Source organism: Eutrema salsugineum, unplaced genomic scaffold (genome assembly GCF_000478725.1).
Source record: "Eutrema salsugineum unplaced genomic scaffold, Eutsalg1_0 scaffold_16, whole genome shotgun sequence".
In the NCBI taxonomy this organism is placed as follows: Eukaryota; Viridiplantae; Streptophyta; class Magnoliopsida; order Brassicales; family Brassicaceae; genus Eutrema; species Eutrema salsugineum.
The window spans coordinates 4,038,239-4,065,135 of record NW_006256858.1 but is presented as its reverse complement, the minus strand read 5'-3'; the positions used below and the strand labels follow the sequence as shown (position 1 = coordinate 4,065,135).

General features: G+C 37.4%; 5 protein-coding genes across 6 annotated transcripts; 2 read left to right on the top strand and 3 right to left on the bottom strand.

Annotated features, from left to right (window-relative positions):
- Positions 1 to 2,551: 2,551 nt before the first annotated feature.
- LOC18021056 lies at positions 2,552 to 9,386 on the bottom strand. Of its 2 annotated transcripts, none has more exons than XM_006404254.2 (15): positions 6,550 to 9,386; positions 6,341 to 6,469; positions 6,057 to 6,248; positions 5,935 to 5,984; positions 5,494 to 5,806; positions 5,274 to 5,409; positions 5,012 to 5,194; positions 4,595 to 4,690; positions 4,066 to 4,247; positions 3,743 to 3,958; positions 3,368 to 3,643; positions 3,135 to 3,282; positions 2,907 to 3,040; positions 2,726 to 2,812; positions 2,552 to 2,647 (listed from the first exon to the last, which is right to left on the bottom strand). In XM_006404254.2, the coding sequence occupies exons 1-15, from the start codon at positions 9,127 to 9,129 to the stop codon at positions 2,564 to 2,566; spliced, it is 4,806 nt and encodes a 1,601-aa protein (XP_006404317.1). In that variant the 5' UTR covers positions 9,130 to 9,386; the 3' UTR covers positions 2,552 to 2,563. The 2 variants fall into 2 exon arrangements, with proteins under 2 accessions (XP_006404317.1, XP_024013843.1); XM_024158075.1 differs by having other exon boundaries at positions 5,012 to 5,191.
- Positions 9,387 to 13,853: 4,467 nt separating this feature from the next.
- On the top strand, positions 13,854 to 14,565 carry LOC18021055 (jacalin-related lectin 24). The gene is made up of 2 exons (XM_024157982.1): positions 13,854 to 14,178; positions 14,269 to 14,565. The coding sequence occupies exons 1-2, from the start codon at positions 13,861 to 13,863 to the stop codon at positions 14,563 to 14,565; spliced, it is 615 nt and encodes a 204-aa protein (XP_024013750.1). The 5' UTR covers positions 13,854 to 13,860.
- A 3,413-nt stretch (positions 14,566 to 17,978) lies between these two features.
- On the top strand, positions 17,979 to 21,061 carry LOC18021054 (L-galactono-1,4-lactone dehydrogenase, mitochondrial). The gene is made up of 6 exons (XM_006404252.2): positions 17,979 to 18,678; positions 18,804 to 19,054; positions 19,333 to 19,518; positions 19,620 to 20,040; positions 20,357 to 20,497; positions 20,712 to 21,061. The coding sequence occupies exons 1-6, from the start codon at positions 18,004 to 18,006 to the stop codon at positions 20,868 to 20,870; spliced, it is 1,833 nt and encodes a 610-aa protein (XP_006404315.1). The 5' UTR covers positions 17,979 to 18,003; the 3' UTR covers positions 20,871 to 21,061.
- Positions 21,062 to 21,118: 57 nt separating this feature from the next.
- On the bottom strand, positions 21,119 to 23,353 carry LOC18021053 (dnaJ homolog subfamily B member 1). Its single transcript, XM_006404251.2, has 2 exons — positions 22,576 to 23,353; positions 21,119 to 21,835 (listed from the first exon to the last, which is right to left on the bottom strand). Exons 1-2 carry the CDS (start codon positions 23,208 to 23,210, stop codon positions 21,391 to 21,393), a joined length of 1,080 nt encoding a protein of 359 aa, XP_006404314.1. The 5' UTR covers positions 23,211 to 23,353; the 3' UTR covers positions 21,119 to 21,390.
- Positions 23,354 to 23,699: 346 nt separating this feature from the next.
- Positions 23,700 to 26,657, bottom strand: LOC18021052 (protein NRT1/ PTR FAMILY 2.10). Its single transcript, XM_006404250.2, has 4 exons — positions 26,344 to 26,657; positions 25,523 to 25,740; positions 24,888 to 25,441; positions 23,700 to 24,790 (listed from the first exon to the last, which is right to left on the bottom strand). The coding sequence occupies exons 1-4, from the start codon at positions 26,612 to 26,614 to the stop codon at positions 23,869 to 23,871; spliced, it is 1,965 nt and encodes a 654-aa protein (XP_006404313.1). The 5' UTR covers positions 26,615 to 26,657; the 3' UTR covers positions 23,700 to 23,868.
- Between the last annotated feature and the right edge of the window lie 240 nt (positions 26,658 to 26,897).

The following is a 26,897-nucleotide window of genomic DNA, read 5'->3' as shown; positions in this document are numbered from 1 at the left end:
ATATTTTAAAATGTAATTTTTCCTAACAAAATTAATCTAATCCAAAAAAGGACATACTATTATGATAGATCTCACAACAAACATACTATTTCAAACAAAAAATTATAAGAATTTGAAGTTTTGTTACAATTTTCCGATTTTTATTCCAATTTAAGTATAATCATTGACGATGACACAAATCTAAGTTTTAGAAAACATGACATAACATAGTTTTTCTGAGAGATTTAGTTTAATAATTTAATTTTTAGTAATAATTTTTAAAGTAATAAACGTTAAATTTTCATAAAGTTTGAAAATAGAATAGATAAACCATCAACCATTGTTAATCCGAATGAGCTCCAAAACTAGCACAAGTTGTATTGCTTTCGTTGTGGCTTCAAATAGCATCGAAAGCATAAAATACATAAAAAAAATCGGAAAAATCATATTTTAAATTTTCAAAAAATGAAAAAGGTTACATTTTAAACTTAGAGGGAATTACACTAATACTTTAAACTGTTAAACTAATTTCTGTAACATCTTAAATTTTCAAATTAGGTAATCTTTTTTGCCGCCACAAAAATAAGAGGTAACGAAATAATTAATATCCGTTAAATTTTTTTAGTTACAAAATAGTTAATATCCGCTTTTTATTTACAAAAAAGTTACATTTTAAATTTTGAGAGAATTACACTAATAATTTAAACCGTCAAACTAATTTCTGTAACATTTTCAATTTTTAAATTGGGTAATATTCTTTTGCCGCCACAAAGATAACGGCACACGCCATAACGAAATAATTAATATCTGTTATTTTTTTTTCTTAGTTACAGAATAGTTAATATCCATTTTTTAGTTACAAGAAGGTTAACTTTAAACTTCAAGGGAATTGCACTAATACTTTACACCGTCAAATTAATTTCTGTAATATCTTAAATTTTCAAATTAGGTAATATTTTTTGCCGCCACAAAGGTAACGGCACACACCGTAACTTATCTTAGTTATAGAACAGTTAATATCTATCTTTTTAGTTACAAAAAGGTTACACTTTAAACTTTGAGGGAATTATACTCATATTTTAAACCGTCAAACTTATTTCTGTAACATCTTCAATTTTCAAATTAGGTAATATTTTTTGCCACCACAAAGGTAACAGCACTCACGGTAACGAAATAATTAATATCCGTTTATTTTTCCTTAGTTACAGAATAGTTAATTTCCATTTTTTTTAGTTACAAAATGGTTACATTTAAACTTCAAAGAAATTACACTAATATTTTAAACCGTCAAACTAATTTTTATAATATTTTAAATTTTTAAATTGAGATATTTCTTGCCGCCACAAAGGTAACGGCACACACCGTAACAAAATAATAAATATCCATTATTTTTTTCTTAAATTACAGAAAGTTAATATCTGCTTTTTTTAATCTACGAAGGTTTAAAATGCGATTTTTTCCAACAAAATCAATCTAATTTGAAAAATGACATAATCAAAATGCGAATTTTCCCAACAAAATCAATCTAATCCGAAAATTGACATAGTCAATAACATTCTATTAGTTGCCCACATAAAAAGATTTGATGTACTTGCGAAAATCACCTCAGTTACGCAAGCCTATTAGTGCTTGTTGGTGACTTGGTGTTATCCGGGGACAGGTGTTACACTCTTCACTATCTAAACAAATTTGATCGTGTTCGTAGAATCGTGAAGATTAATGGCAATTTAGAATGATGCATTCAAACTTAGGCTTTTCCCTTTTCTTTCTAAGGGATAAAGTTCACGAATGGCACAAGAACTTGCCACTTGAAACCATAAAATCTTGAGACACATGCAAGGAAGAGTTCTTAAAGAAGTCTTTCTCTAAGTCAAGGACCATGCGTTTGAGGTAGTTTCAAGCAACGAGAGTTTTTATGTCTTAGAAGAGCTTGCCCTCACCATGGTTAAGGATTCTAGCATTTCTGAAACGGGAAGCAAGGTCGAACCATGGTGCCAAAAGTAGCAAGCTAAGTGGTCACACCACCTGCCCTAAAGCTTCAAGCTTCTAAATACAATTGAACTGAAGTTACTGCACCTTAAAATATACATAAAAACTAGAAAAATAGAAATTGAAAGACAAAAAACAAATGCATAGATTTTAAACATAGTAAATTTAATTTTTTTTTTTTATTGGATGAAAGTTTTTGCAGCTTTTCTCCTAAATTTTAACTTCTATTTTGCTAGTAGTTAAGATATGATCAATAGAGAAGAGCGGACAAGAAAAGAAAAAAAAAGGCTACAAAGATTTTATATGAACATATAATCTTAAATGTGACAATGATTTAACCAAGAAAACTACAATAGATCTTCAAAGACCTCCTGCACTGAAAACACCTTAGCTTAATCTTAAGACAAAATCTTCTTCCCCATCATCTAAGAACCACTGACCAGTAATCACATTCCTTCCTCTCGTGTTTTCTCTCTGATTGTCAAAAAAAGTACTTACTTCCTTTGTAGTATGTACTTGGGAGATCTCGTAAACTGTAGCAACAAATCTTTACTTAGCTCTACTTTTTTTTCTTCTTTTTTTCTTCTTTTTGATTTTAACGTTTCTCGTAGAGAAGAACCTGTGGTTGCAAGTGTCCTCTCTCACACATCAAAAGTACATCATTCCAGCTACCAATCACCTGAAGATATCAAATAAATTGTGTGGGAATAGTGTATTTGCCTGCTAAGTCTAAGTGTATTTCAAATAGTCTTATTACCTTCACGGTTTTGTCATCGTACATGATCCATCGATCGTGTTCGTGACTAAATGCAAAGCAATGATAATGCTGTCCATAATAGCAAACCTGGAGTTGCAGAGAAATAGCAAAAGACCAACTTAAAGTTATAAAAGTCCAGAAGTTCGAAGAAGAAACACAGGAGAGAAACTGAAAGACGTACCACGGAAGCTAAGGTATATGTGCTCATAGGGTCCAGACCTCGGTACATGTTGCTGATATCTATCTCGGTATTCAAGGCTGCAAGAGTAGCTGCTATGTCTTCTACATTCTCACATGTGTTTTGCCACCCTAAAACTGCCAGTCCCAGTATAAAAAGAGCATAAGATACAAATATGAGTGATTTAAACAAAGGTTTGCATTCATCAGACTCCTAAAACAAGGTTTTTACCTGTAGTAAAAACATGTGGAGGAGTAGTGAGAATATGGTGTATATGGTTGGGTTTCCCACAACCACCAGCGTCAGGATCACAGGCTAATTGATGGTTCATCTCGACAAGATTTAGAAGTTCGTCGAATGAATTCTCAGCGAATGTGACCTATTAGGCATAAAGTGGGGGCAAAACACAGTGAATTACCAATTAATTACGTGAAACTCAAGTCTAATGAACACTCGTATAATACCTTCATTGTCCGCAGGGCACTAGCGTTGATATTATGGAAAAACGAAGTGTACTTCATATGCCTGGACTCCAGACCACAACTGTTGCAATTCAGTTGCTCAGAAATATCCATTCCAAACAGAGAATGTGCAATACAAGTGCGGTTGGCACAGTCCCATGAACCCGTAAAGTTGCTCTCCAAAGATTCTGCGTCAGACACGCTCGAGCTCTGAGCAAATGAGCAATGAAGGCAGTCGAAAATCACAGCCAATACCTCTGAAGCATCGTTCATCTGAGCCTGTCCACCATATGACGCTCATGTTTAGGCTACTTGATATAAAGAAAAGCTTACTCTGTATTAGAATAAACATTTAAAACCAGAGATCAATTCCTTTACCTCTTGGAAGAAACTGCTATCTGGATACAATTTACTTAAAGCAATCCTGAGAGATGACGGAGCCACGGGTTCTTTTTGTGTTTCACTCGAAGCAGCGTTTAAAGCAGTAAAAATTTCATACAATGAGCAGACAACACAAGGATCTCCCACGTGATGGTGCTCTAGTGTTGAACTCCGCAAGAACTCAGCCCGAAACATCTCCAGATTCCATAAAGACTTGGATCAAAGAGAAAAAAAAGCAGCAGCAAATAGAAATCTTTTAAGCTGGATATTATAGAAATTGATACACGAGAAATCAACCAGTCTATGAGAATGAAGGCTACCTGTATGATAACATTCAAAAAGCAGTTGTATTCACCAACTTCATTCTGAAGACCTGTGCCAAATATGGCAACTCCAGTCGAGCTCTGAGACTCCGTTGTGACATCAGATAAAACCCCATCATTGTTTACTTCGACAGGTGTCCTCAAACCTGACGTCATATTTCTACCTCCTTGATACGCATCTGGGTTGAAAGTTGAAACAAAATATTCCGGTGTCAGATGCTTCATATCATGGGGTTTTATCACCCCAAAGTGTCACACAAAACAAATATGAGAAATTGAAAACAAAAGTAGCAGCTGTTAGCATAAGTAAATCTTGAGACAAAAGTAGTTTAAGAAATCTAAATTCTAAAATAAATATTCATGCAAGAATCAGATAAAAGAATGAGTCCTGACTCCTGAGATGGAGATAGTAGTATATCTTCACACAAATGACATTGTCAGTCAAACAATAATCACGAAACGGGCACTAAGCAAACAATAGCAAAAGTTGACTGGGAGCTATAAATAAGGATGGTTGAAAAACTACCAAGGCTTTGACGCACTGCCTTTTGAAGGTCAGCTTGAAACCTTTCTTCTTCATCCTCTTCAGCTTGTAATTGTCTTAATGTCTTTGTTCCCGCATCTTCATCACCAGGATAAGATATTGAATGCAAGATGAATAATGTTAGAAACAATTGTTAGAAATCAATGTATATACACTACTTACAGAAGCACCAGTTTAAACAAATCTAACTGTGAACTATAGGTTCCAACACATATGGCAGATTCAATAGAGCCTTAATTGGTCTTTTCCCAAGCGCATCTAATATTTCAGTTCAAAATATCTGTAAGCAGAGGAAAACAATCTAGATCCGAGTCACAACTAACATTCTTTGAAAACATGAGACAGAGAGAAGGATCTGAATAAAAATGAAAAAAAAATAAAATAAAATAAAAGGCCTACCACCATTGCTACGTAGATGTTCAGATTGTCTCTCATTGTCGGTGCCTGATCTCTGAGATTCACTATTTTTGCTCTCAGAATGTGCAACTAACTTGTTAGAAGCTTTTTGGCGTCTACCCCTCCTCCCAGTGCGTTGATCAGATTGGGAAACACCAGCTTGAGTGGCTACCCCATTAGCCACTACTGCAACACACACAAAAAACCATAGTGCCTCAGAAAGGTCACTAAATACATATATTCAAAGTCGAAGACCAGTAGTTACCTATTTCAAGTTTGACATCCTGCACTGTTGTAGCATCAGATATCGCACAAAGATTTGTTGACCGAAAAACACCATTTGTATTTACTCGGGCTTCTTCCAAATCATGAGGTAGTCCATTCCGCTGAATCCAGTTCTCCTGGTAAAGCAATGAAACCCAGAATTTTATTTGAAGTGATGATCTAAAATCCACAACTCCACAACCTTGTCACTCTATGGGTACCTGACTAATGGATTCTTCTTGTTCTGGTAAATCTAAATCATCAACGACATTATCCGTGCAAACATTATACACTGCCTCTGTAACATTCATTGGAACTAAAGAGCTGTTTTTCTTCTGTTGTTCAGCAATGTGCTTCTCCTTGGCTTCATTCTCAATTCTTCTTTGATATTCTAAAGTCTTTTCAAGCTTCCTCTCCTCTTCCTCTAGCTCTATTCGGCGTCTGTTTTCCTCTTCCTGTTCTTTTATAGCTTCAACAGCTTCAGAAACAATGTCAGCCTCTGAATGATCACCATAAGATGCAACCGAAGGAAGGCTGGAACAAGATTTTAGCAAGTACAACAAAGATAGATTATGTAACCACCAATATTTCCAGAACAAGAGGATTTCCAGGTTACGACCATGTAAAATAAATTAAAAAAATTGTACATAGCAGATCTTCACCTGTGTTCAGTTGAATCAACATTGAAGCGATGGTTGTCTCCAATCGTAGCCTATAACAAAAGAAGCTAGTTACAAATACAGACAAGAAAAAAGCTTAAAAGGTACAACAGATTAGCTCAAACCTTCATATCTTTCAATTTTTTGGTGTCTTTACACTTTTTCTTATCCTTGGACCTTTCCTGCGTGTGTTTCGAATTATCATTTCTTCCTCGAGCCCCCTTCTTAGAATCAAGAGCGAGCTCAGCGAGAAATGCTTCGCTTGCAGCATCAGACTTCTCAGTGGCATCTTTCTCTGCCAATGCCTCCAAATGTGCCTGGAGAGAGAGAGAGAAAGAAAAACGGCAATTAGAATCCGAAAGAACACTGCAACCAAAGGGAAGAAAAACTAACTAAATTAGATACTTACCCGCATGTAGGACTTTACCAATGGTAACAGTACTATCAGATAATCATTGGAGGAAACAGGTCCAAGCTTTAGCTCTAATTGCTGCATCCCAGAAACATTGCGCATCATTTGCGCGTCGATTCTGCTAAGCTGCGATAGAGCACATACAGAGTACTTGTTTAGGACAAATGCTTACCCCAGTAGTGTTGCGTAAAGATAGAAAAGGTTACCTCTGAAGACAACTGCTCTTTTTGTTTCTGGATTGCAATCTCAATGAAACTGTCAGCCTCATTGAAGGAATCCTTCATACCCCATCCATCAGCTTCCCCAGATTCTAGATCACGTAAATAAGAACTCGTGCCAGCATATGATTCTTCATATCCAAATTGGTTTTGGTTAAGAGATTCTGCATCTTTCAAAACATTTGTTATAGCGTCTAACTCAAACCGACTACTCATAAACACCAACTCATGATCGCTCTCATTTAGTTCTTCTCTTCGTCTTCTCAGCACAGATTCATAGCTTTCATGGGTAAACTCTGCTGAAGTCTCTCTCTTCCGGCTTTCATCAAGACAAAGGTCCTCAACAGTCTGCAATGCTCCCTCGTAGCTTAAGTGCTCGCATTTTCTCTCGCAGAGGTTATGCAAGTGACAGAAATCCTTCTCAAGAATCTGCATGATTTCCAGTCCTTCATTTGTTTTCTCTTCCTTTGTGCGCATCCATGACACAATTTGTTCCTCGCTAGAGGGTCCTGTGAAGATCCACGAAAGAAATCCATCCGCACCAGAAGACACTTCATTGCCATTAGCAATATATCCAGTACTTGCTATAGCTCCATTATTCACTGCTGAGCTCATATACTTCTCTTGGATGCACTCAGTGCCAAGCAAATTTTCATCCAGAAGAAGACATGAATTTTCACCATCAAGAAGAATCTCGTCTGTAACTTCAAGACCCCGGTCGCCAACATTAACTTCATCGTTGGGGTTACTTTGTTCAGAATACCGACTCAATCCACAAGCCTGTGACAAGTCTTGAAGGAATTTAAGAATTTTGCTGAGCTGAGTAGCTCCCAAAAAGAAGATGCATATGGGTGACTGACCCAAACCACGATTTAAGAACTGCGAAACCGAGGGCACATTCCGGAGTTCATCCAACGTAAATTGTATCACCTTATCATGATGGCTAACCGCTAAATATTTGTGTCTAATAAGTAGCTCAAAAGCTCCACGGATTTTTTTAAGGAGCTTTGCACGTTCAATGTCATCAGATATCGGCCATCCATCAGGAAGATGAAATGGAATTGACAACTTACCCTCTTCATTCTCATCACAAACGTTGCAAGTATCTTCAAGATTCTCTTTCTCAGGTGAAGTATCAATATCATTCCATGCATCCTTGAAGCAGTCGTCACCATCGTCCATATTGTCTCCAGAGTGAAACTCATTAGACACAGAGTTTTGGATTTTCTGCTGACTGCAAAGCAATTTCACCGCAGCAGAGAGATCCAATGGTTTCCATGGAGAACTAAGAAGAATCTCGATCCTCTCACTGTCGAGACTTTCAGGCAAAACCATTTGCATCTTAGGTAACACGTTACCCATATGCTCCTGCACAATATGCTGCATATGAGACTCAGAATCCGCGAATTTTTCGCTGCACCGGCAGCAAACCCAGAACCTCCAAGTCTTATTGGCCTCAAAAAAGGACATAGCTTCACTAATAATCTCATTTGCATTGCCATCCTTTGTTAAACTAAAGTGACTCTTAAGATCGCTAACCTTAACTCTAAGCAAATCTTTCTTCATTACTCTGCTCATAGAATCCCAATATGACCTAACCCGATCCCTTCTCTCTGCTGTGGAGCCGTTTTTCCTTGCATTTCCATGCTTTCTTCTTTGTCCCGCGCCTAATGCTGGATCCGATCCATTGTTGTTTACAGTTCCTACGTTATCCGACGGTAAAGATTCTGACTTCTGCTGCTGAACTAACTTAGCTGCAGCCACCCTCACTTCAATCTCTTTCCTCTTCTCTTCAAGAGTCTTGGTAGCTTTCTTAATCTCATTAGGCCTCCTGGTCTGAATCAAGGTACTCTCAATAGGATCCTCGACCATCCTCCTAATGGGTATCAACCGAAACTTCTCTTCACCATTTCCCAGGTTTTTCATCCAAGTGGACAATGAAGAAAGATTAGATTTCTGTATCAGTGACCTGAGCTCATCTTGCACATGAGCTATACGTGCCTCAGGTGTTAATATCTTCTGCTGATTCTCATCCTGCAGACTCTCCTTAGCAGGATCGATTGGATTCTCAATCGAGAGAGCACGATGGCACTCTTGCACAACCTCCTCATACTCTCTCCCATCGTTGGCAGCCTCGTAAAGCAGGTTCGCATAAAAATGCCCAAACTCAACAGAGTTGGGAGAGAGCTCCACAGCTTTTCTAGCAGATTCAATCGCATTACGCAGATGCTTCTGCTTCGTAGCTAGATCTTCGAAGACGGAAGCAACCTTGACGTACAGAGTTCCCTGAACACGGTGGATTAGGGCAGAGTCTTGGTGGCGAGAGCATGATTCCTTCATAAGCCGAATCGCCTTGTTGTAGCTCCCACGCTGAAATGACAACAGTGCCTTCTCGCACTCCAGCTTGACCACGGCTGAGACGACCGGCTCGGCAATAGCAGCCGGTTCGGGAAATCCGTCCTCATTTAAGCTACCGGAAACCTCAGACGGCTCAATCTCTGCCGGCGCCGGCGCAGAAGACGGCGACTGTTTGGAGCGAGTCGCGGGGGTTTTCTTCTTTTGACCCATCCACGATTCAGCTCAAAACTAAATCAATCGGCATGGAGGGTACACAGGGATATGTATACGCGTGTGTGTGTATATACTATATATATACGCCTCACCAAATGCTCAAAGATGGTCAAATCGGAAATTAAATTGGAGTCAACATACGGCGTCGTGTCGGAGAATCCGGCACCGTAGCACGGCGGAGGATCGACGGAGAGGGTTGGTGAGGGAAAGGAGATGGAGAGTAGAAGAAGAGTCGTTGTTGTGCTCTCTCTTTCTCTCTCTCTCTGTGGAGTGCGAAGCCGGAGGACAAAATCATTAAACCGAAAAGGTAAAAAGGGATTTACACGTTGCCATTACAGACCGGTTCGGTTTATGAATGGTGACATAAGGTGGTGCATTGCGATTGCACACTTCGGCTTTGTTAGTTGTTACTATTCACCATACGCCTGCACAAATTACCTGGAACCGAAGAAACCGAATTGGGATGTTCGGTTTTGGATGGTTCAGAATATTCGATTGGATTTCTTTGTATATGGTTTTTGGTTATCTAACTTGAACCCAAATTGAAAATCTTAACATATATTATAAGCAAAGTACAAATTTCATTTAAAGCTCTCTCATTTAATCTCAGGATGGTTAATTACATTTTATCCCTCCTTATATTATTTTTATAAAATATATATTAAAAAACGAAAATAATGGTTTAAATTAATTTTTATAAAATATATATTTAAAAAAACGAAAATAATGGTTTAAATTAAGTTAACAAACCATTATCATACTGTATATTAAAAAAAAACCAAAAACAATGGTTTAGGATTTAAAAAACAAATATCTTTCCCTTAAAGAGACTGCAGAGTAGTATCTGTGATTTTTCCGAATACCAAATTTCCCTGAAAGGCAACAACGATTGTATCTAGATTTCATCTGGTATTATTCTCTTTTAAACAAAGCCATACAAGTGTTGCAAGTTGCAGCAGAAGTAATTAATTTTCAGACAAACTTTCTTTCGATGCCAAAATTCAAGGTTTTTTTTAAAAGGTTGTCTTTGACCAGTTTGACTGCCGAGAAAACTGTGAAAGGAGAAGAAAAAGAAGTGATTTGGGATTTCTTTAGCCAAGATGAGAGACAAGACGTCAATATGTTAAATTACGCAAATGATCTCTAAATCATTTTGCAAACTTATAAGATTCTAACAGAGAATAAGCTAGCGTATCTTCTGGGTTTTATCTTTAGCCACATAGTTGATCTGACAATTTTTCTAGGTTTTGTCGAGAAACCAAGCTTCTGTAATCATACAATCAAATCAAGGGGAATAAAGGGAAAAGCTTTGGTTGAATCAGAAATTAGCTTCGGTTTCCAAAGTTGATCAACAACTCATCAGAGAAAAAGAGTTAAAAAAATTCAAATAGAGAAGTTAACAAAATTGGTTGAACAAAAAGAAAACTTTCAACTGTTCAACATTCAAATTAAGAGAATATATTTTTCTTTCTCACTTGGTGGGCGTCTTTTGACAAACAAGAGAGATAGCAAAAGCGATATATTAAATTATATGTCTCATATATTGATGACCGACAAAACCATTAGTTTTCATGAAGGATTCTCAACTGGGAAAATGCAAAGAAAAACTGGGAGACACTAGAGAGGGAAAGAGATAGATGGTCAAAAAATAAGTAAAAGTGGAAGTTTTATAGCCACAGAGTCGTGGCCTTAAGCTCCACGGGAGGGAAGAAGAATGAAGAACACAGAGGTAATCAGTGAATCTTTTCTCAGACCAATTACACAGCGGTGATCAGTGTATCATACCAAGGAGAATTGGTTCCCAAGGCAAATGAAAATAGCCAAAGCTTCCACTTTCCTTCCTGGTTGCTAGAAATTTTTGTAGTCGATATTATAACAATGTGCAACGATTAAAAACACATATCCAGTTCTAATTCTTTGGCTAATCTATTATATGATCGATATATTGTATAAGTCTTCTATAAAAAGTTTTTAGTTTGCATGATGATATATGCAACAGAAGGAAGAAGAAGGAAGAAGAAGGAAGAAGAAGGAAGAAGAGTGTTGTGTGCACTTTTTCTATTAATATATAGGTTCATCTTTTTCTATTAAAATACCTAAATTAGGGAAAACGACTTATTTCCCCCTAAGAAGTATGATATAGTAACAGATCTACCCAGAATTTTAACCTCGTCGTATATCTTCCTCCGTTAAAGTTTGTAAACTAATTTCTCCCTAATTTGATATTTCAAAACTTATTTCACCCCGATAATAAAGTTTGAATCTAAAATTTCCCCAAACTGTGATTTATGATGGTTTACTATTTTCCAGAAAAAAAAGTTAACCACCATATAAAACACTTAAACCTGTTTATGATTTGGTTGTAACAAATAAACCATAATTTGACCCGATTTAGGATTTAACCCGCTAAAAATCCCCAAAATCCCAATTTCAGCTTTTTATGTGAAAAATTTTCATCTCATTTTTTTTACCAAAAACTTTAAGACACACGTCTATAGTTCATATCAACGAACCCAGCAATTCCATATTTCCCAGAAACTAAAACTTGATTTCACCTTCTAGAGGGTCAGATTCTCAAACTTGACCACATTGAAAGATTTAATAATTTGATTGCAATGCAAAATCCAGATATTGTGTTGAATTTAAAAATCTTGCGACTGTCAAGTTTACAAGGAAGCTAGTGGATTCAATTATAGCTAAAGGAATCTATATACTTTACAAGGAAGAGTCAAGTTGTTATCTTTAATTAGGCTTTGACATTTCTCGTTGAATTATAGTCATCATCATCGAAGTCATCATCGTTATCAGAACTATGATTATCATCATCATCATCGTCTTCATCAGAGAGAGGAGAAGGATCGAGACATGCAGCATCTATAGCCCACTGGATCAGTTTCTCCACTTCAGCATCTTCCCCAGTTTCATCCAGAAGATGAACTGACGGCGAAACAAAGGACGATGACGAAGGAAGAGAACTCTTCAACGCCGCAAATCTGAGCATGAGATCCTCTGGGGTTTCTTCAACATCTATTGATTTCGGTGGAGATCTTGGCCGTCGTTTTTGTCGGTGCTGATCTTTCTTCTTTGCCGAGGATATAGATCTGAGGGCGAGAAATCTAAAGTGGAGATGGGGATCGAGGGTTCGTGTCGAACAAATTTGGAGATTTTTGTTTTGAAGTGGATCTGATGTTTAATCGGGTCTGGTCGGGTTTTAAAATTGGTTTGGTATTGAATAAATTGGTTTTACATCAGGTTAACATCATAAACCATTCAATTTAACGGTTATGGTGAAATAAGTTTCGAAAAATCAAATTATGGAGAAATTAGTTTACAAACTTTAACGGAAGGGAATATACGGTGGATCTGTTACTATATCATACTTTTTAGGGGGAAATACGTTGTTTTCCCCCTAAATTAAAATGAAATCCAAGCTAAACTATAGGGAAGGTTCATCCTTTTGTATTAATATGTTTGGAATTACAAAAAATATCTCCAAAACATTAAAAAGAAAATAAAGTATAAGAAACCGAAGAAGAAAGAAAACCTAGCAAATTTTGCCACAAATCATCAGCCACAAATAGCAACCTTAGACGTTGGCAGCCTGATTGGATTCGGTCGCGACATATTACTTTGGTCGAGTGAATTTCATAGACAACAGAGATGGTTTGGATGTGGTAACATGAATCTGTTTTTGGTATTTTAGGTTATGTTTAGTAGAATTACATGTACACGACTACACGTGATAGGAAAGATTACCTAACTCCACAGTGGGTCTTGTGTTTAACGACATAACTTTTGAGGAAATTGTTTTTAAAAGTTTGTGTGAGAGGGAGGAAGAGAGAGAGACGTAAAGAGAGAAGTAAAAGCCTTTAAAGACATATAGATCTGGATAGAGAGAGTGAGTGATGGTGGGAATGAAGCACAAGAAGGAAAATGCATGAAAGACAATGAAGATAAAGTAGAAGAAGATAAAAATGAGGAGAGACACAAAAAAAATCCAAAGACGACAAAGAAGAAATCAAACGGTATAAAATGGGGAAAGAAAGAAAACGAAGAAGTCATATTTATCTTAATAGGTTTTATACACTTATTTACTATTATTTTTTGGGTGTTTATTTTTGGATGATGTTTACTTTTTGGGATTAGTTATGTTTTTGATCTTGTATGTCTTAAATGGATTGTTATAATTCTTTTGGGTTTACAACTTTTAAAAGTTTTTTTACGTTTTTGAAACTTTTCGGTTGCGCGGGCTAAACACCTAGTTATTATTATTGAGCACGCTAAACGTGAAGAAAAAGAAAATGACATATGTTTCTGGTATTTTATATTGTGAGATTTAATTGTCAATAAATAATATAAGTACAGTATATAATTGTAGTTCTTCATTTTGAAATAAACAAATGACACCAAGAAAATTATATTTTGCTTTAAAATTAGAACTATTCAAATCGAAAAAGTAAAGTAAAAAAAAAATAGAGACTACAATTTGTAAAATGTAAACTATTAAATCTTATGAAATCTTTTATACTTTATCTAGAGACTTTTATTTATCTAGAGAGATTGTTTTTGGCTAAAATATTTTATATTCTATTGGACTGCTTAGAAAATATGTAAAACCGATCTTGATCAAAACGAAGAGTCTCTTATGCACCAATTTTCAAGATTTTCTTCAACGTACTTGGACTTGTCTAATTTGTTTGCTCCCAAAGAACTTCATAAATAAAAGTCATGATGACTCTTCGGGTATTGCACTTAGACAGAGTATTTTATATATCGTCCTTTTCTCTTTGTTTCTCTATCTCTCTATACCTACTGAATTCTTTAACTGCTTCTGATATAAAGATGATACGAGCAGGACCAGTGGGAGGAAATGGTAGTTCCAATGGCGAAGTTGGATGGGACGAGAAGGGACGCACCATGATCTCTCAAATATATGTTTCTTTCGACGACGAACTCATATCATCCGTTCAGTTTGGCTACTTGGAGAATGGAGCTCTAGTACTGTCTGCAAAGTATGGTGTCTCTGAGGGACACAATTTTCGAATTGTAAGTTTTATATTCGGTAATCAACCTTTTTCTGTTTTTCTTTTTTTGCTAGGTTCCTGTGAAGTGAGTAGTCTAATGAATCTATGTCAGGTGAGACTGAAACAAGATGAATATGTGACCGGATTGAGTGCTGTACTAGGATGGAATAGAGGGATCAAAAATTTGACGTTTCACACTAACTGTGGGATGCATGGACCAATTGGAAGATCAGACAATAAGTATGGGAGTGGTTCTAAGGTAGAAATTGATCCGGCAATATGTGATAGACGTGAGTTTGGTGGTTTCTTTGGGTCTTACAACAAATACAATCACTATCTGTCATCGATTGGTATCTACGTGAGTCCCATTGCACGGCCTGACACAGTGGTTAAACGTGAAAACATTTGACCAAGAAACGACACTTCGCAGTTAATTTACCGTAATCCGGTTTAATGTTTTGTTTAGTTTTCTCTAATAAGGTAGCTTGAACGGACGAATGCTCCCAAATCCCAATGTCATCTTTCTATTTCTCATATAATAATGAATAAGGTTCAAAAAGAATAAAATAATAAAGAATGTCATGTTTGTTCTTCTTCTTTTTTTTTATGATTTTGTTATTGTCAATTACTCCCTCTGTTCAGAATTATTTGATGTTTAGGGTTTTTACACACAGTTTAAGGATTTATTTAATTTTTATTTTTCCTATACTAAAAATATTATTTATAATCCATTTAAATATCATTCAGCCAATAAGAAGACAATCTGCAGAATATAAAATGTCAAAAACTATAAAAATTCATTAAATTTTGCTTTGAAAAGTGAGAACATCAAATAATTCTGAACAAAAAAAACCTTCTAAAACATCAAATAATTCTGAACAGAGGAAGTAATTGTTTAGTATGTTTGTCACAAAATCAAAGACTTGAGTGGCTTTTGCATTGTGTACCATTGGTGACTACTTTTTTGTCCCTTCAATTCATTCTTTGCTGACAGTATTAGAACCGCAAAAGAAGATTCGAAGAGCAAAGGTTCATATAAGGTCTGATTATAACACTGGACTACAGTATTCCATTTATAAAAAGGCCTTTGTTTTTGTCTTTGCTGCCTTGCTGGTACATATTGGACTCGTAATTATATAAACTTATGCTTATATATATATATATATACACACATACCTAAGACAATATCTAAGAGTATGAATATAATGTTATATATTATTTAATTTATATCTTATTTTCTTTATTACATAAAAAAACTCATAGTTATGTTTTTCTATGCATACATATTTTCTAAAGAGTTCTTAACTGCAACTTCAATTCCATCACACAGCTTACCCTTATACACTACTCCAAACCCACCTCTCCCAACAATATTGCTATCGCGAAAGTCCTCTGTAGCATCCCTCAAAATCTGGAATTGAATGGCTGTGTTCTCAGCTTCCACAATCTCGATATGCTCAAAAGACTGCTGAGTATGTGGCAAAGCTTCATTCGGTTCTTATTGTCTCTCAGATCGCTTCTTTTTCATAAACAACTACAAAGCAATGCATCTTCCTCCAACAACCAGCATACAAAGAATCACAATCGCACTAAAAAGTATCAAAACGACTCCACTTTTCGTGTTACCTGTGTGAAGTAACCTGAACGATGTTCGTCTGAAGCTCTGGATTCCCTTCAATGTTTGGAACTATATATTGTCCTGAACTGTGGCACTTTCCCATGAAGATCATTGTATGAAAGATCAAGGCTTGTCAGGTTCATCTTGGTGAGCTCAAAAGGAATGGTGCCACTAAGAAGGTTATGCGAAAGATCAATCACAGATAGAGATGTGAGATCCGCAAACCTGGGAAAGATACTGCCGGTCAGGTTCATCCCGATGAAGGCGACGATGTGACTCGCCCCTCTAAACTTTTAATATGTATTTTTATATAAAAAGTCTAGTAGACTAATAACATATGTATATACTGAGATATTTTCGTCATTATGCATGATTGCATGTCATTTTAACAAACGAATTCATTTAAATTATTTTATTATAATTTATGAGGAAAAAATAAATAACTTTTCCTGTGCATCTAGTATTTTATCTTATTATAACGATAAGTCGAGAATGAACAAAATCTCAATCCAAGAGTTTACAAAAAATTTGTTTTATACAGAAAACTATAACGTCGATGACTCTATAGTCCATACTGAAGTGGCTTTGCCATTTTGTCCAGTCACTCTAACACAGGGTACGACATTTAAATTATATTTTTAGTTTTTTTATTTTTATATTCTTTCAAAATTTTGCTTATATTTTACTTATGTTTTGCTTAAATAATGTATGTTTAAACTTTTTTTTTATTTTTTTAGAATAATTTCTGATACATAAGCTTTGTAAAATGTCCTAGTATAATTTGCGGCTATGCAACAAAATATAATAGTTCTTCATCTCATAATACATATTAGTTTTGCATCCACAAGTCATTATATCAAATGATTGATTTGACTGAATGACTTATCACTTAACGAACCTATTCGAATGTAGTTAGTTCTCAATTGGCAACACTTTGTCTCATTTGGCTCCATAAAAATTAACTATATTAAAATGAATAAGTCGGTTCCAATGTCTGCACATGAGCTAATTGACTCCAATGTCAAGAATAACGGTTGTGTAGGAGGTTACATGAGGCTCACATTCGATTTTATCAAGAAGAATGTTGGCATTAACACTGATACAAACTACCCATACAAAGGGTATTCAAGTAAATTGTCATCTTTCATACATAAAAGGGTAAAGACAACTATTAATTAATAGATATGTACCTCTGAACAACTAGTCAGTTTTTCTCAAAACCGTTGCAAGCCAACCCGTATGTAACAATTAGAATTGATGGTAGTCATTCTGATTTCATATTCTATTCTAAGGTAACTGGAAAAACATCGATCAATATATAATATTTTTGATACTCTATTTTTTCAATTATAGATCAATATAACATATTGTAGGGCATGATTACGGTAAATTATAGAACCACATTGAACCACACTATTACTGTGGTCGGGTACAGGTCGGAGTCCAACTAGAAAAAATCTTGGATAGCCAATAATTCTGGTCCTAAATGGGGAGAGGAGGGCTATGTTTGGATTGAGAGAGATATCTTGAAAATCATTATGAATTGAAAGATAAAACATTTTTAAAATCCAAAGTAAATCCATGGAAAAACTGGTTACAAAGTCATTATTAATATAATTTATCTCAAATTGCATTGACTAGATTAGTAACCCAAAAATGAAAAAATAAAATTAAGCAAAACTCTTTAGTTCTAAATCCAAGTTTAACTCTAGTAAAGGGCTAGAAGATTGTGATGGATGTGTATCTGCTCAAGTTTCAGGTCTGCTAATTTGGATGGAACATATAAGATGAATTTTTGATCAATATGTTATTAAATATAATTTTACTCTCTAAAAGGAAAAAAATATATCTCAAACTGTCAAAATATAATGAGTTATAAAAAAAAAACTGTCAAAATAATGCAAGATTAACATTGATTAAAAAAACTGCCAAAAATACGACAGTGTCGTATTCCCATGTGGGACAAAAAGAAACAAACCGGTACACAAATACGAATCTGGAGTTCTGGACCATCTGATACCAATTCAGAAGTATTGTGTTGTTTTATGAGAGTATACAACTACTAGTGGGACTAATTTGTTCATAAGCAAATTACGACGGCTCAGATTATGAAAATAAAAGTACTTTCGGGGCTTATTGTGTAAATTTTCTTAAATCACTAAACCCGATCCATGTGTTGAACAACAAGAAACCTTTCCCTCAGGTTCAGATCGCCTGAACTAAAACAAAATGCTCCGGTCACTTCTTCTCCGACGCTCCGTCGACCGTTCGGCTCGAACTCTAACTCCTTCCACATCCACCATCCGTCCACCATTTTCGCCTCTCCGTACTCTCTGCACCACCGGTCAAACGTTGACTCCACCACCGCCACCGCCTCCTCCTCCGCCGCCTCCGATTTCGTCCTCCGCCTCAGAAAAGGAGTTCCGTAAGTACGCCGGATACGCAGCACTCGCTATATTCAGTGGTGTCGCTACCTATTTCTCGTTCCCGTTCCCTGAAAATGCCAAGCACAAGAAGGCTCAAATCTTCCGCTACGCTCCGTTGCCAGAAGATCTTCACACTGTTTCCAACTGGAGCGGTACTCATGAGGTACAGACTAGGAATTTCAACCAGCCGGAGAATCTCGCTGAACTCGAAGCTATCGTCAAGGAATCTCATGAGAAAAAGTCCAGGATTCGACCCGTTGGATCGGGTCTCTCGCCGAATGGGATCGGTTTGTCTCGCTCAGGGATGGTGAATTTGGCGCTCATGGACAAAGTTCTCGAGGTGGATAAAGAGAAGAAGAGAGTTCGGGTGCAGGCTGGGATTAGGGTCCAGCAATTGGTGGACGCCATTAAAGACTATGGTCTCACTCTCCAGAACTTTGCCTCCATTAGAGAGCAGCAGATTGGTGGTATTATTCAGGTTTGCATACTCTTCTCTCCCTTGTGTGACACTAATTGAAAGTCTGAAACATCTTCTGCCATTTCAGTTGTTCGTCTCCATCTTGTGCTTTGAGGTTTAGGCTCTAAGACTTTGTTTATGTTCAGGTTGGGGCACATGGGACAGGTGCTAGATTGCCTCCCATTGATGAGCAGGTGATCAGTATGAAGCTGGTGACTCCTGCAGAGGGAACAATTGAACTTTCAAAGGACAAAGATCCGGAGCTCTTTCATTTAGCTCGATGTGGCCTTGGTGGACTTGGAGTTGTTGCTGAGGTCACCCTCCAGTGTGTTGAAAGACAGGAACTTGTGGAGCACACATACGTCTCAAATTTGGAAGAAATCAAGAAAAATCACAAGTAAAGTGTTGATTAACTTTCTTTGTCTTACTTTCAATATCATATCGTCACCCATGAAAAATTATGCCCAGCATATACAATTTCCTCCTGATCAGATTACTAGAAAAGCATCAGGTTGGTGCAAGTACTTTAGGTTTTGTTCGTTTTCTAGTTATTACCCCATTCACTTGGAGCCTTTGGGAAAGCTCACCCTCTACTATGAAGCAAATTGATCTCATAATTTGGCTCACGGTGGAAGTTTTCCCAACTTTTGTTTTTGTTTTTTTCTGGCTGTCCAGAAAATTGCTCTCTTCAAACAAGCATGTGAAGTACCTCTATATTCCTTATACCGACACTGTCGTGGTTGTAACATGCAACCCTGTATCAAAATGGAGTGGGCCACCTAAGTCCAAACCAAAGTACACTACAGATGAGGCTTTACAACATGTTCGTGACCTCTATAGAGAGAGCATTGTGAAATATAGGTATTGTTATGCTTAAATTCTTGCCTCTAACTTGCTTTCTCTAAGGTGGAGTACTGAATGAAATCATCAAACTAAAAAAAAAAATTCCCCGTGATATTTAGGGTCCTGGAGTCTAATAAGAAGTCTCCTGAGAGCAGGGAGCCAGACATAAACGAGCTTTCATTTACAGAGTTGAGAGATAAGCTACTTGCACTCGATCCTCTCAATGATGTTCATGTTGGAAAAGTAAATCAAGCTGAGGCAGAGTTTTGGAAGAAATCAGAAGGATATAGAGTTGGGTGGAGTGATGAAATTCTGGGCTTTGACTGTGGTGGTCAACAGTGGGTATCAGAAACTTGTTTTCCCGCTGGAACCCTCGCCAAACCCAGCATGAAAGACCTTGAATACATAGAACAGCTGAAAGAACTGATAGAAAAGGAAGCAATACCAGCACCTGCTCCAATAGAGCAGCGCTGGACTGCTCGAAGTAAGAGCCCCATTAGTCCTGCATTCAGCACTGCAGAGGATGACATTTTCTCATGGGTAACTCTTGTTTGCTCTCTGTTTTTTTTTTTTTTTTTCATGAAAGGAAGTATAAAGAGATATTGGTGTCAGTCTTTATGTAGCTCGTTTCCTGTTTTTTGCCTTTTGTTGTGGAGAAAACATTTGAAATATTGATGCTAATATGTATATGGATAAAGAAGTAGCCAGTAGAAATGATGCTAAATAATTTGCTATTGTTGTTTCACGTGATAGATTATTGCTATTGGCCAATCTTGTTCAGCATTGACTGTTTGCTGTTCTTTTCTGTTCTCGCTTTTCATCTACACTTCTAATATGGTGCATTATATTTTATCAGGTTGGTATAATCATGTATCTCCCGACAGCAGACCCTCGCCAGAGGAAGGACATCACAGATGAATTTTTCCACTATAGACATTTGACGCAGGCACGATTGTGGGATCAATATTCTGCATATGAACATTGGGCAAAAATTGAGGTAATTGTAGATTTTCCAATCTAAATTTGAGATTATTAACTCCAACGAACAGATGCCTTCATTTTCGACTTAACTATGTCCTTCTGGTTCACTCACCTCTTTAGAGTTATATTGTTTCATCGGAACCTGAATACCTATTTCTGCTTGAAATACAATTAATTGTCTTCATTTGGACAACTTCTAATATTTAGTGTTTAAATCTTTATTTAATCAGATACCAAAGGATAAAGAGGAACTTGAAGCCTTACAAGCAAGACTCAGAAAACGTTTCCCGGTGGATGCATACAACAAAGCACGCAAGGAGCTGGACCCAAATAGAATCCTTTCCAACAACATGGTGGAAAAGCTCTTTCCGGTCTCGAGCACTGCTTGAAACATTTTCATCAATAGGTTATTTCCTCCTTTAAAGTACCTTTTTGGGATCCTATGCATCTTTTATTTGCATCTATAAGTACTGGTAAGAAGAGAGGAAGAAAAGAGTGAAGCACCAATATATTGGTCACAGAAAGTGTACATTGTGTTTTAACTACTCTTTTTCACAAATCCTATTGAATAAAGATTGCTCTTCACTTCCTTATTCTTGTGTTGTTCTGGCTTAAATTTCAGTTGCCCAAGTTGGTAAAACAAAGGTTTATTAAATAGGTAACAAAGCATACCTCAATGTTTGGAGTACACCCACATAATAAGAGGCAACAAAACCAAATCAAATGAATAAAATAAATAAAAAAAGGGGAAAAATGTCAAATGCCAAACAAGACAAATAAAGACAGAAGCAAAGCTCGTGTTTGATCTTCGGCTTTCAAATCCAAGCCCCCTTAGAAGAATCCATCCTACCATTCACAATCTATCATCTCCTCTACTTTTGCTATCTACATTCATCATCACCGACTTCTTCAAGAGACCCCACCAAGAACTCTCTTCAGCTCCGATTTCTGTTCCGATGTCAGCTTCGACGGATATTTCACGTTAAGCTTCAATCTCAAGTTACCCTTTTTCCCAGGTTCTTTAGAGATTGGCATTCCTTCGTTTGGAACAACAATCTCGTGATCGGGGTTGATGATATCAGTTAGTGGGATCACCAGAGTCCTTCCATCAAGCGTGGTCAGGTCGAGAGTTTTACCGGTTAGAGCTTCCAGTAGAGTAATCTCCTGATTCACCACAAGGTCGTTTCCGTCTCTCTTGTAAACAGGATGTGGCTTCTCTTCAAGCACGAAGATAATATCTGCTGGTATGATTCCAGGCTCTTCATTGCCTTTCTTAGGGAATGTCAGCTTTGTGCCTTTCTTCCACCCGGGTTTTATTTCTATTGGCAATATCTCCTCAACGACCCTCATTTTACTGCAAAGATCAAACAACACGAATCATAACAGTGTTGAAACATAAGACGCTTTCGAATAGGTTTATTCTGCAAATAATCATCTTCTTTATGGTTCAATCGATGATAAAACAAACTCAAATCCATCTCTCTCTATATGCAGACATTATTCACCAACAAGCGAGTAATATCGCGACTATCACTAACAAATTTTCCCCAATAGGCGACTATTCTCTTACAATAATGGAAGGACATGTCTCACCACAAAACACTTGTTCTACTTGAGGACAAGTACTTCTTCGTTCAATAGAGAAAGAAACAAATTTATGAAGCAAGATGAGCCAAAAATGCAAACAGATACGTGCAAGCTATCATCTATTCTCATTATGCATAGAATATTCCTGCAGCGTAAACTGCAAAACCGAAGTAACTGAAAGAAACAAAGCATTTCATAGATAAACGTAAGAAAAACACGTTAATCTTCGAACAGGGGTCTTTGCTAGTATTTCCTATACTACAATCACAAAAGTTTCTGCCTTTTAAACATCCAAAGAGTTCAATTTTAAGAGTGTTGAGAAGCTACACATTACATTTTGTCATGAATCAACCGCTTAACTCCTGGATATAAACTAATAAAGTCACCATTTTTCTATCCACCAAGTTCAATTTGACCATGCAGAACAATACCTTTCTAGAGAAACCAGAAGATAATAAAAGTATAACCTTCCCTTCAGCTAAAACCAATCATCAGAAGAAAACATACCCGGAAGCATCGTAAACGTTTCTAGATAACCGCATCTTCTTCTTCACACCTTTGCAGAGATCCTCCAAGCTACACGGCAATGGATTCTCCACGGCAGGAGCTTTCCTCAGCTCACTGGTATTATGACCATTCGCACCGTAATTACCACCGGTGTTAAAATGACCGTTCCTGAAACTCCCATCCCTAAACGTCCGGTTTCCTCTCCCGCCGCCGCCGCCGCCTCCTCCGGCATTGCCTCCGCCTTCAGATCCAAAAATCTCGGCGTAGATATCCTCCGCGTCTCTAGGGTTGAATCGAAACGACGCGGCGTTGGGCGGATGCTGCCTGTGCTGGTGGTGGAAGTGAGGCGCTCGCGAGGAGAAAGAAGAGGAAGCCTCCGACGAAGAAGAATTGGGGATTTTGCCGGATTTGAGGCCTTCCTCGCCGTAAAGGTCGTAGATCTGGCGCTTCTGTGGATCGGAGAGAACGTCGTAGGCCTCGGAGATCCGCTTGAATTTGGCCTCGGCTTCGTCTCGCCTCGCCGATGGGTTTTTATCGGGATGCCAGATCATCGCCAGGCGCTTGTAAGCTTTCTTCAGATCATCCTCCGTCGCGTTGTGATTCACCTTCAGTATATTGTAGTAATCCACACCCATTTCTTTCACAATGACTGTAACAGTTTTGCGAATCTCTCTTCGTTGAAAATTTCCCGGCCGTTTCCGATGATTGGCCGTCGCCGGAGAAAAGAGGGAAATGAGGAACAGAATTAGAGACAGATGCGTGGAGACTAGGGAAGAGGGAGGCGAGTCTCCACGTTACGTTTATGAATAAAAAATCAAATTTTTATTTTTATTTTATTGCTTCATTTTACTATTCTTAAAATTTCAAAATTTTATAAGTAAAAATACTCGAATTTGTTCCGACCAAAAAAAAACAAAAATATTTTCTCATTTCTTACATATTCTTATTCTAGCAATTATACGTTTTCTTTCTTTCCATTTTTCATTTAATTTTCCAAACTTGTTTTTACAATAACTCAAAGCCAAAATTCCAACCTTTTAACATAACAAAGAAACATTTTTTCACTGTCTTCTCTTGGTCTCCTCTTTTAGTGGTTTGTTCTGCTCTGTTGTGTTGAAAGACGATACAGAATCGTTGTACGCAGTATGATATTAGCAAAAAAAAACTTATTTTACAACAATACATGTATAAAAAAGATGAAGTGATTCTCTTCATTCATCTCATCTATAAGAGTACAACAACAAAGAGGAGAGAGACTGAAGAAGAAGACCAAAATACAATAAAGTTTCGAGATCAGACAGAGTTCTTGTCTAGTTGCTGATGCTGCTTCTTCTCTTCTTCATTGGTCTCAATCACAGGTTTGTCTTCATCATTACTTCCTTTGTATCTATACCATTTAGCCACTAACAAGAAGTAAACCATGTTAACGACCATGAGTCCAGTGAGCATGAAATAAAAGTAATCCAATTTCCCTTTGTTCAGATCCTCAGCTAACCAATTCCCGGAAGGCGAATGTTCAGTCATTCGATGAACAGTCGAGATCAAGAAGCTAGAAAGGTAGCTCGAAACACCTGCCCCAACATAGAAGATGGAACCAGCAAAGCTCTTCATGTTTTCAGGAAACTGCTTGTAGTAAAACTCCATTTGTCCAATAGCTGCAAAAGCTTCTGCTACCCCTGCAAGCAAGAGCTGCGGAATCAGCCACATAGCCGACATGGACGAGATCTCTCCCCTTCGTGGCTCAATCCCTAGTGTAGGTCTCGTCAGCGCAAAGTTTCTTCTACGTTCCTCTATGAACGCCGAGACCAACAAACTCAACACAGCAAAGAAAATGCCAGCTCCGATTCTCTGTAAGAGTGTTATACCAGTGTCTAGCCTGGTCACTCTTCTCAGTGACGGGACAAGGACACGGTCGTAGAAGATGATGAAAACAGTCATACCGGTCATCAAGAACACTACATAGGTGGCTGCGGGAATCTTGAAGCCGCCGGAACCTAATCTCCGGTCACCCTGGAAGGCTTGGAAGACCGGATAAGTCATTTGCATACTTATTGCTAGGTAGTAAATGGCGCAAGCAAACCAGATCGGAATCACTCTCACGATGCATTTCACTTCTTCCACGTGCTGCATCGTACATAGCTTCCATGGATCAGAAGCAGCTCCATCGGATTTCAACTTGTCCTCAGGGGTCATAATCGCTGCTTTGTCTAGAAATCTGGCAACATAAACAAAACCAACATCTCTTCAGCAAAACAAGAACCAAGAAAAAATGTAAAGAAAGGGGAACAAAGAAACAGACTTTGATCGTTTACCTAAACTGGTCAGTGTATTTTAGTGTAGTATTTGGATAGTTAATAGGAATGTGGTTGTAAAGTTCGAGCCAAGGCTGCTTAACTGGCTTCAATCCTCGTTTCTTGATCGCTGCTACTATAACATGACCGATACTAGCCAAAGGACTACCAGAGGCTTTCACTTTTACATACAACTTATCACCAGCGAAGAAAATCACACACGCCAAGAACATTAGACCAACCGGTATACTCAAACCGATCGTCCAGCTCACATTCGACTGGATATACACAACCAGCGTGAGCGAGATGATCTGAGCGAACGTGAAAGTGAAGAAATACCAGTTGAAGAAACTGTTGATTCCTTTCTTTCCTGATTCGGATTTGGGGTTAAACTGATCAGCTCCAAACGCCAAGTTACACGGCCTGATCCCACCTGCTCCTACCACAAGAAGCGCTAAACCCATCAGCAGAAACGCAATCTGGCCACCACTTGGGCCTTGGCAAAAGCTTTTTGTTCCACAAGGAGTCGGGTGCAATCCAGGAACTGCAGCAGTCATTAGTATCACAAACGATCCCTACAGAGATGAAAAAAATGTTTAGAAACAAAAAAGACGAATCTTGGCAAGAAAACGAAAACAAGATGAGGCAATTAGTACCAGGAAACAAGCGATGACAGCAACACTGAGAGTCTTGTAGCGACCAAAGTAAGTGTCGCAGAGAAAAGCAGCGACGAAAGTCCCGAAATTGATTGTGCCACTAAAGGCATTGATGATTGTTGCAGCTGTAACACTCTTGAGGTTGAATACTTGAGTTAGGTAGACAAGAAGGTTTGATAATGTCCCAATGATGCCAATCTTCTCAAATGTTTCATTACCTGTGAAGACACAAATGATTTTTTTGTCAACTGATTAGTCAAACCAAAAAATGGGTTTCTCATTAAAGTAAGAAACTTTTACATTTAACTCTCAACTTTTGAAACGGAAACACACAAATCGAAGATTGGACTTTTAAAGGGTTCACATGAAACTTTTTAGACATCTAACTGCTGTAACTCCCGGAAACTAACTTTGTCTTTAAGCGTACAAAATTCTCAAAAATCTTATCCACTCTCAGAAACTTAACTGCATGAATCAAAGTCTCTTTTCACAAAAATTTGTAAAATATATTTGCATAGATAGATCTGGTTAGATTATCTAGAGAAACTATATAATAATTGTGCAAAAATCTCCTCTGGTTTTGATTTGGGTTTTAAACAAAAATCTTGTCTTTTAAAAAACCAATTTCATTTCTGAAATCTTAAAGGAGGAACTCCAATTCGAGATTTTCGACGCAGTCAAGTGAAATAGAAGATAAATAAACCAAATTAAATATATCACGGACAAAATGTTATATTTCTGTCTAAAATCCGACAAAGCAGACACAAAAAAAAAAAAAAAAAAAAAAACAGAGTATGTCTGAAGAGAAAAAAAAGCGTTACCAATGATAAAAGGCATGACTTTCCAGCCTCTATAAACGAGCTTTTTCTGCTCGTCGTCAAATGAATCGACCGTCGATGTCAAATCAGAACCACCACCATCGACGGCGGAGTAGGGTTTGTGATCCTCCGTCGCCGTCGTCGTTGTCGTCGTCTCAACCTCAAAGGGCTTTCTCTCCATGGTATCAATCTGTGTATAATTACAGAAGCTGTCTCTGTTGTTGTTAATGTTATCTCTTCTCTCTCTATGGCTGAGAATGACTCTACTCTTCATCTCAAGCTTCGCTCTATCGTCTTCTTATATAGTGGTGGATCCAGAGAGTGGAATTGTCGGAATCTGGACAAAGGGAAAAATTGGTGAATTTGGCTGTGGAGGATAGAGACATGTGTGAATGACTCATTTTTTAATATTATGATTAATTGATTTCCTTAAAGTTGAAAACTTTTTCCTTAATAAATTGGGAAAATCTATGAGAAAAATGTGGGCTGAGTTAGTGGTAAACGTAGGCCCATTTTTACACTCGTTTCCTCCGTGTTAAAGTCAGTTACTGACTTAC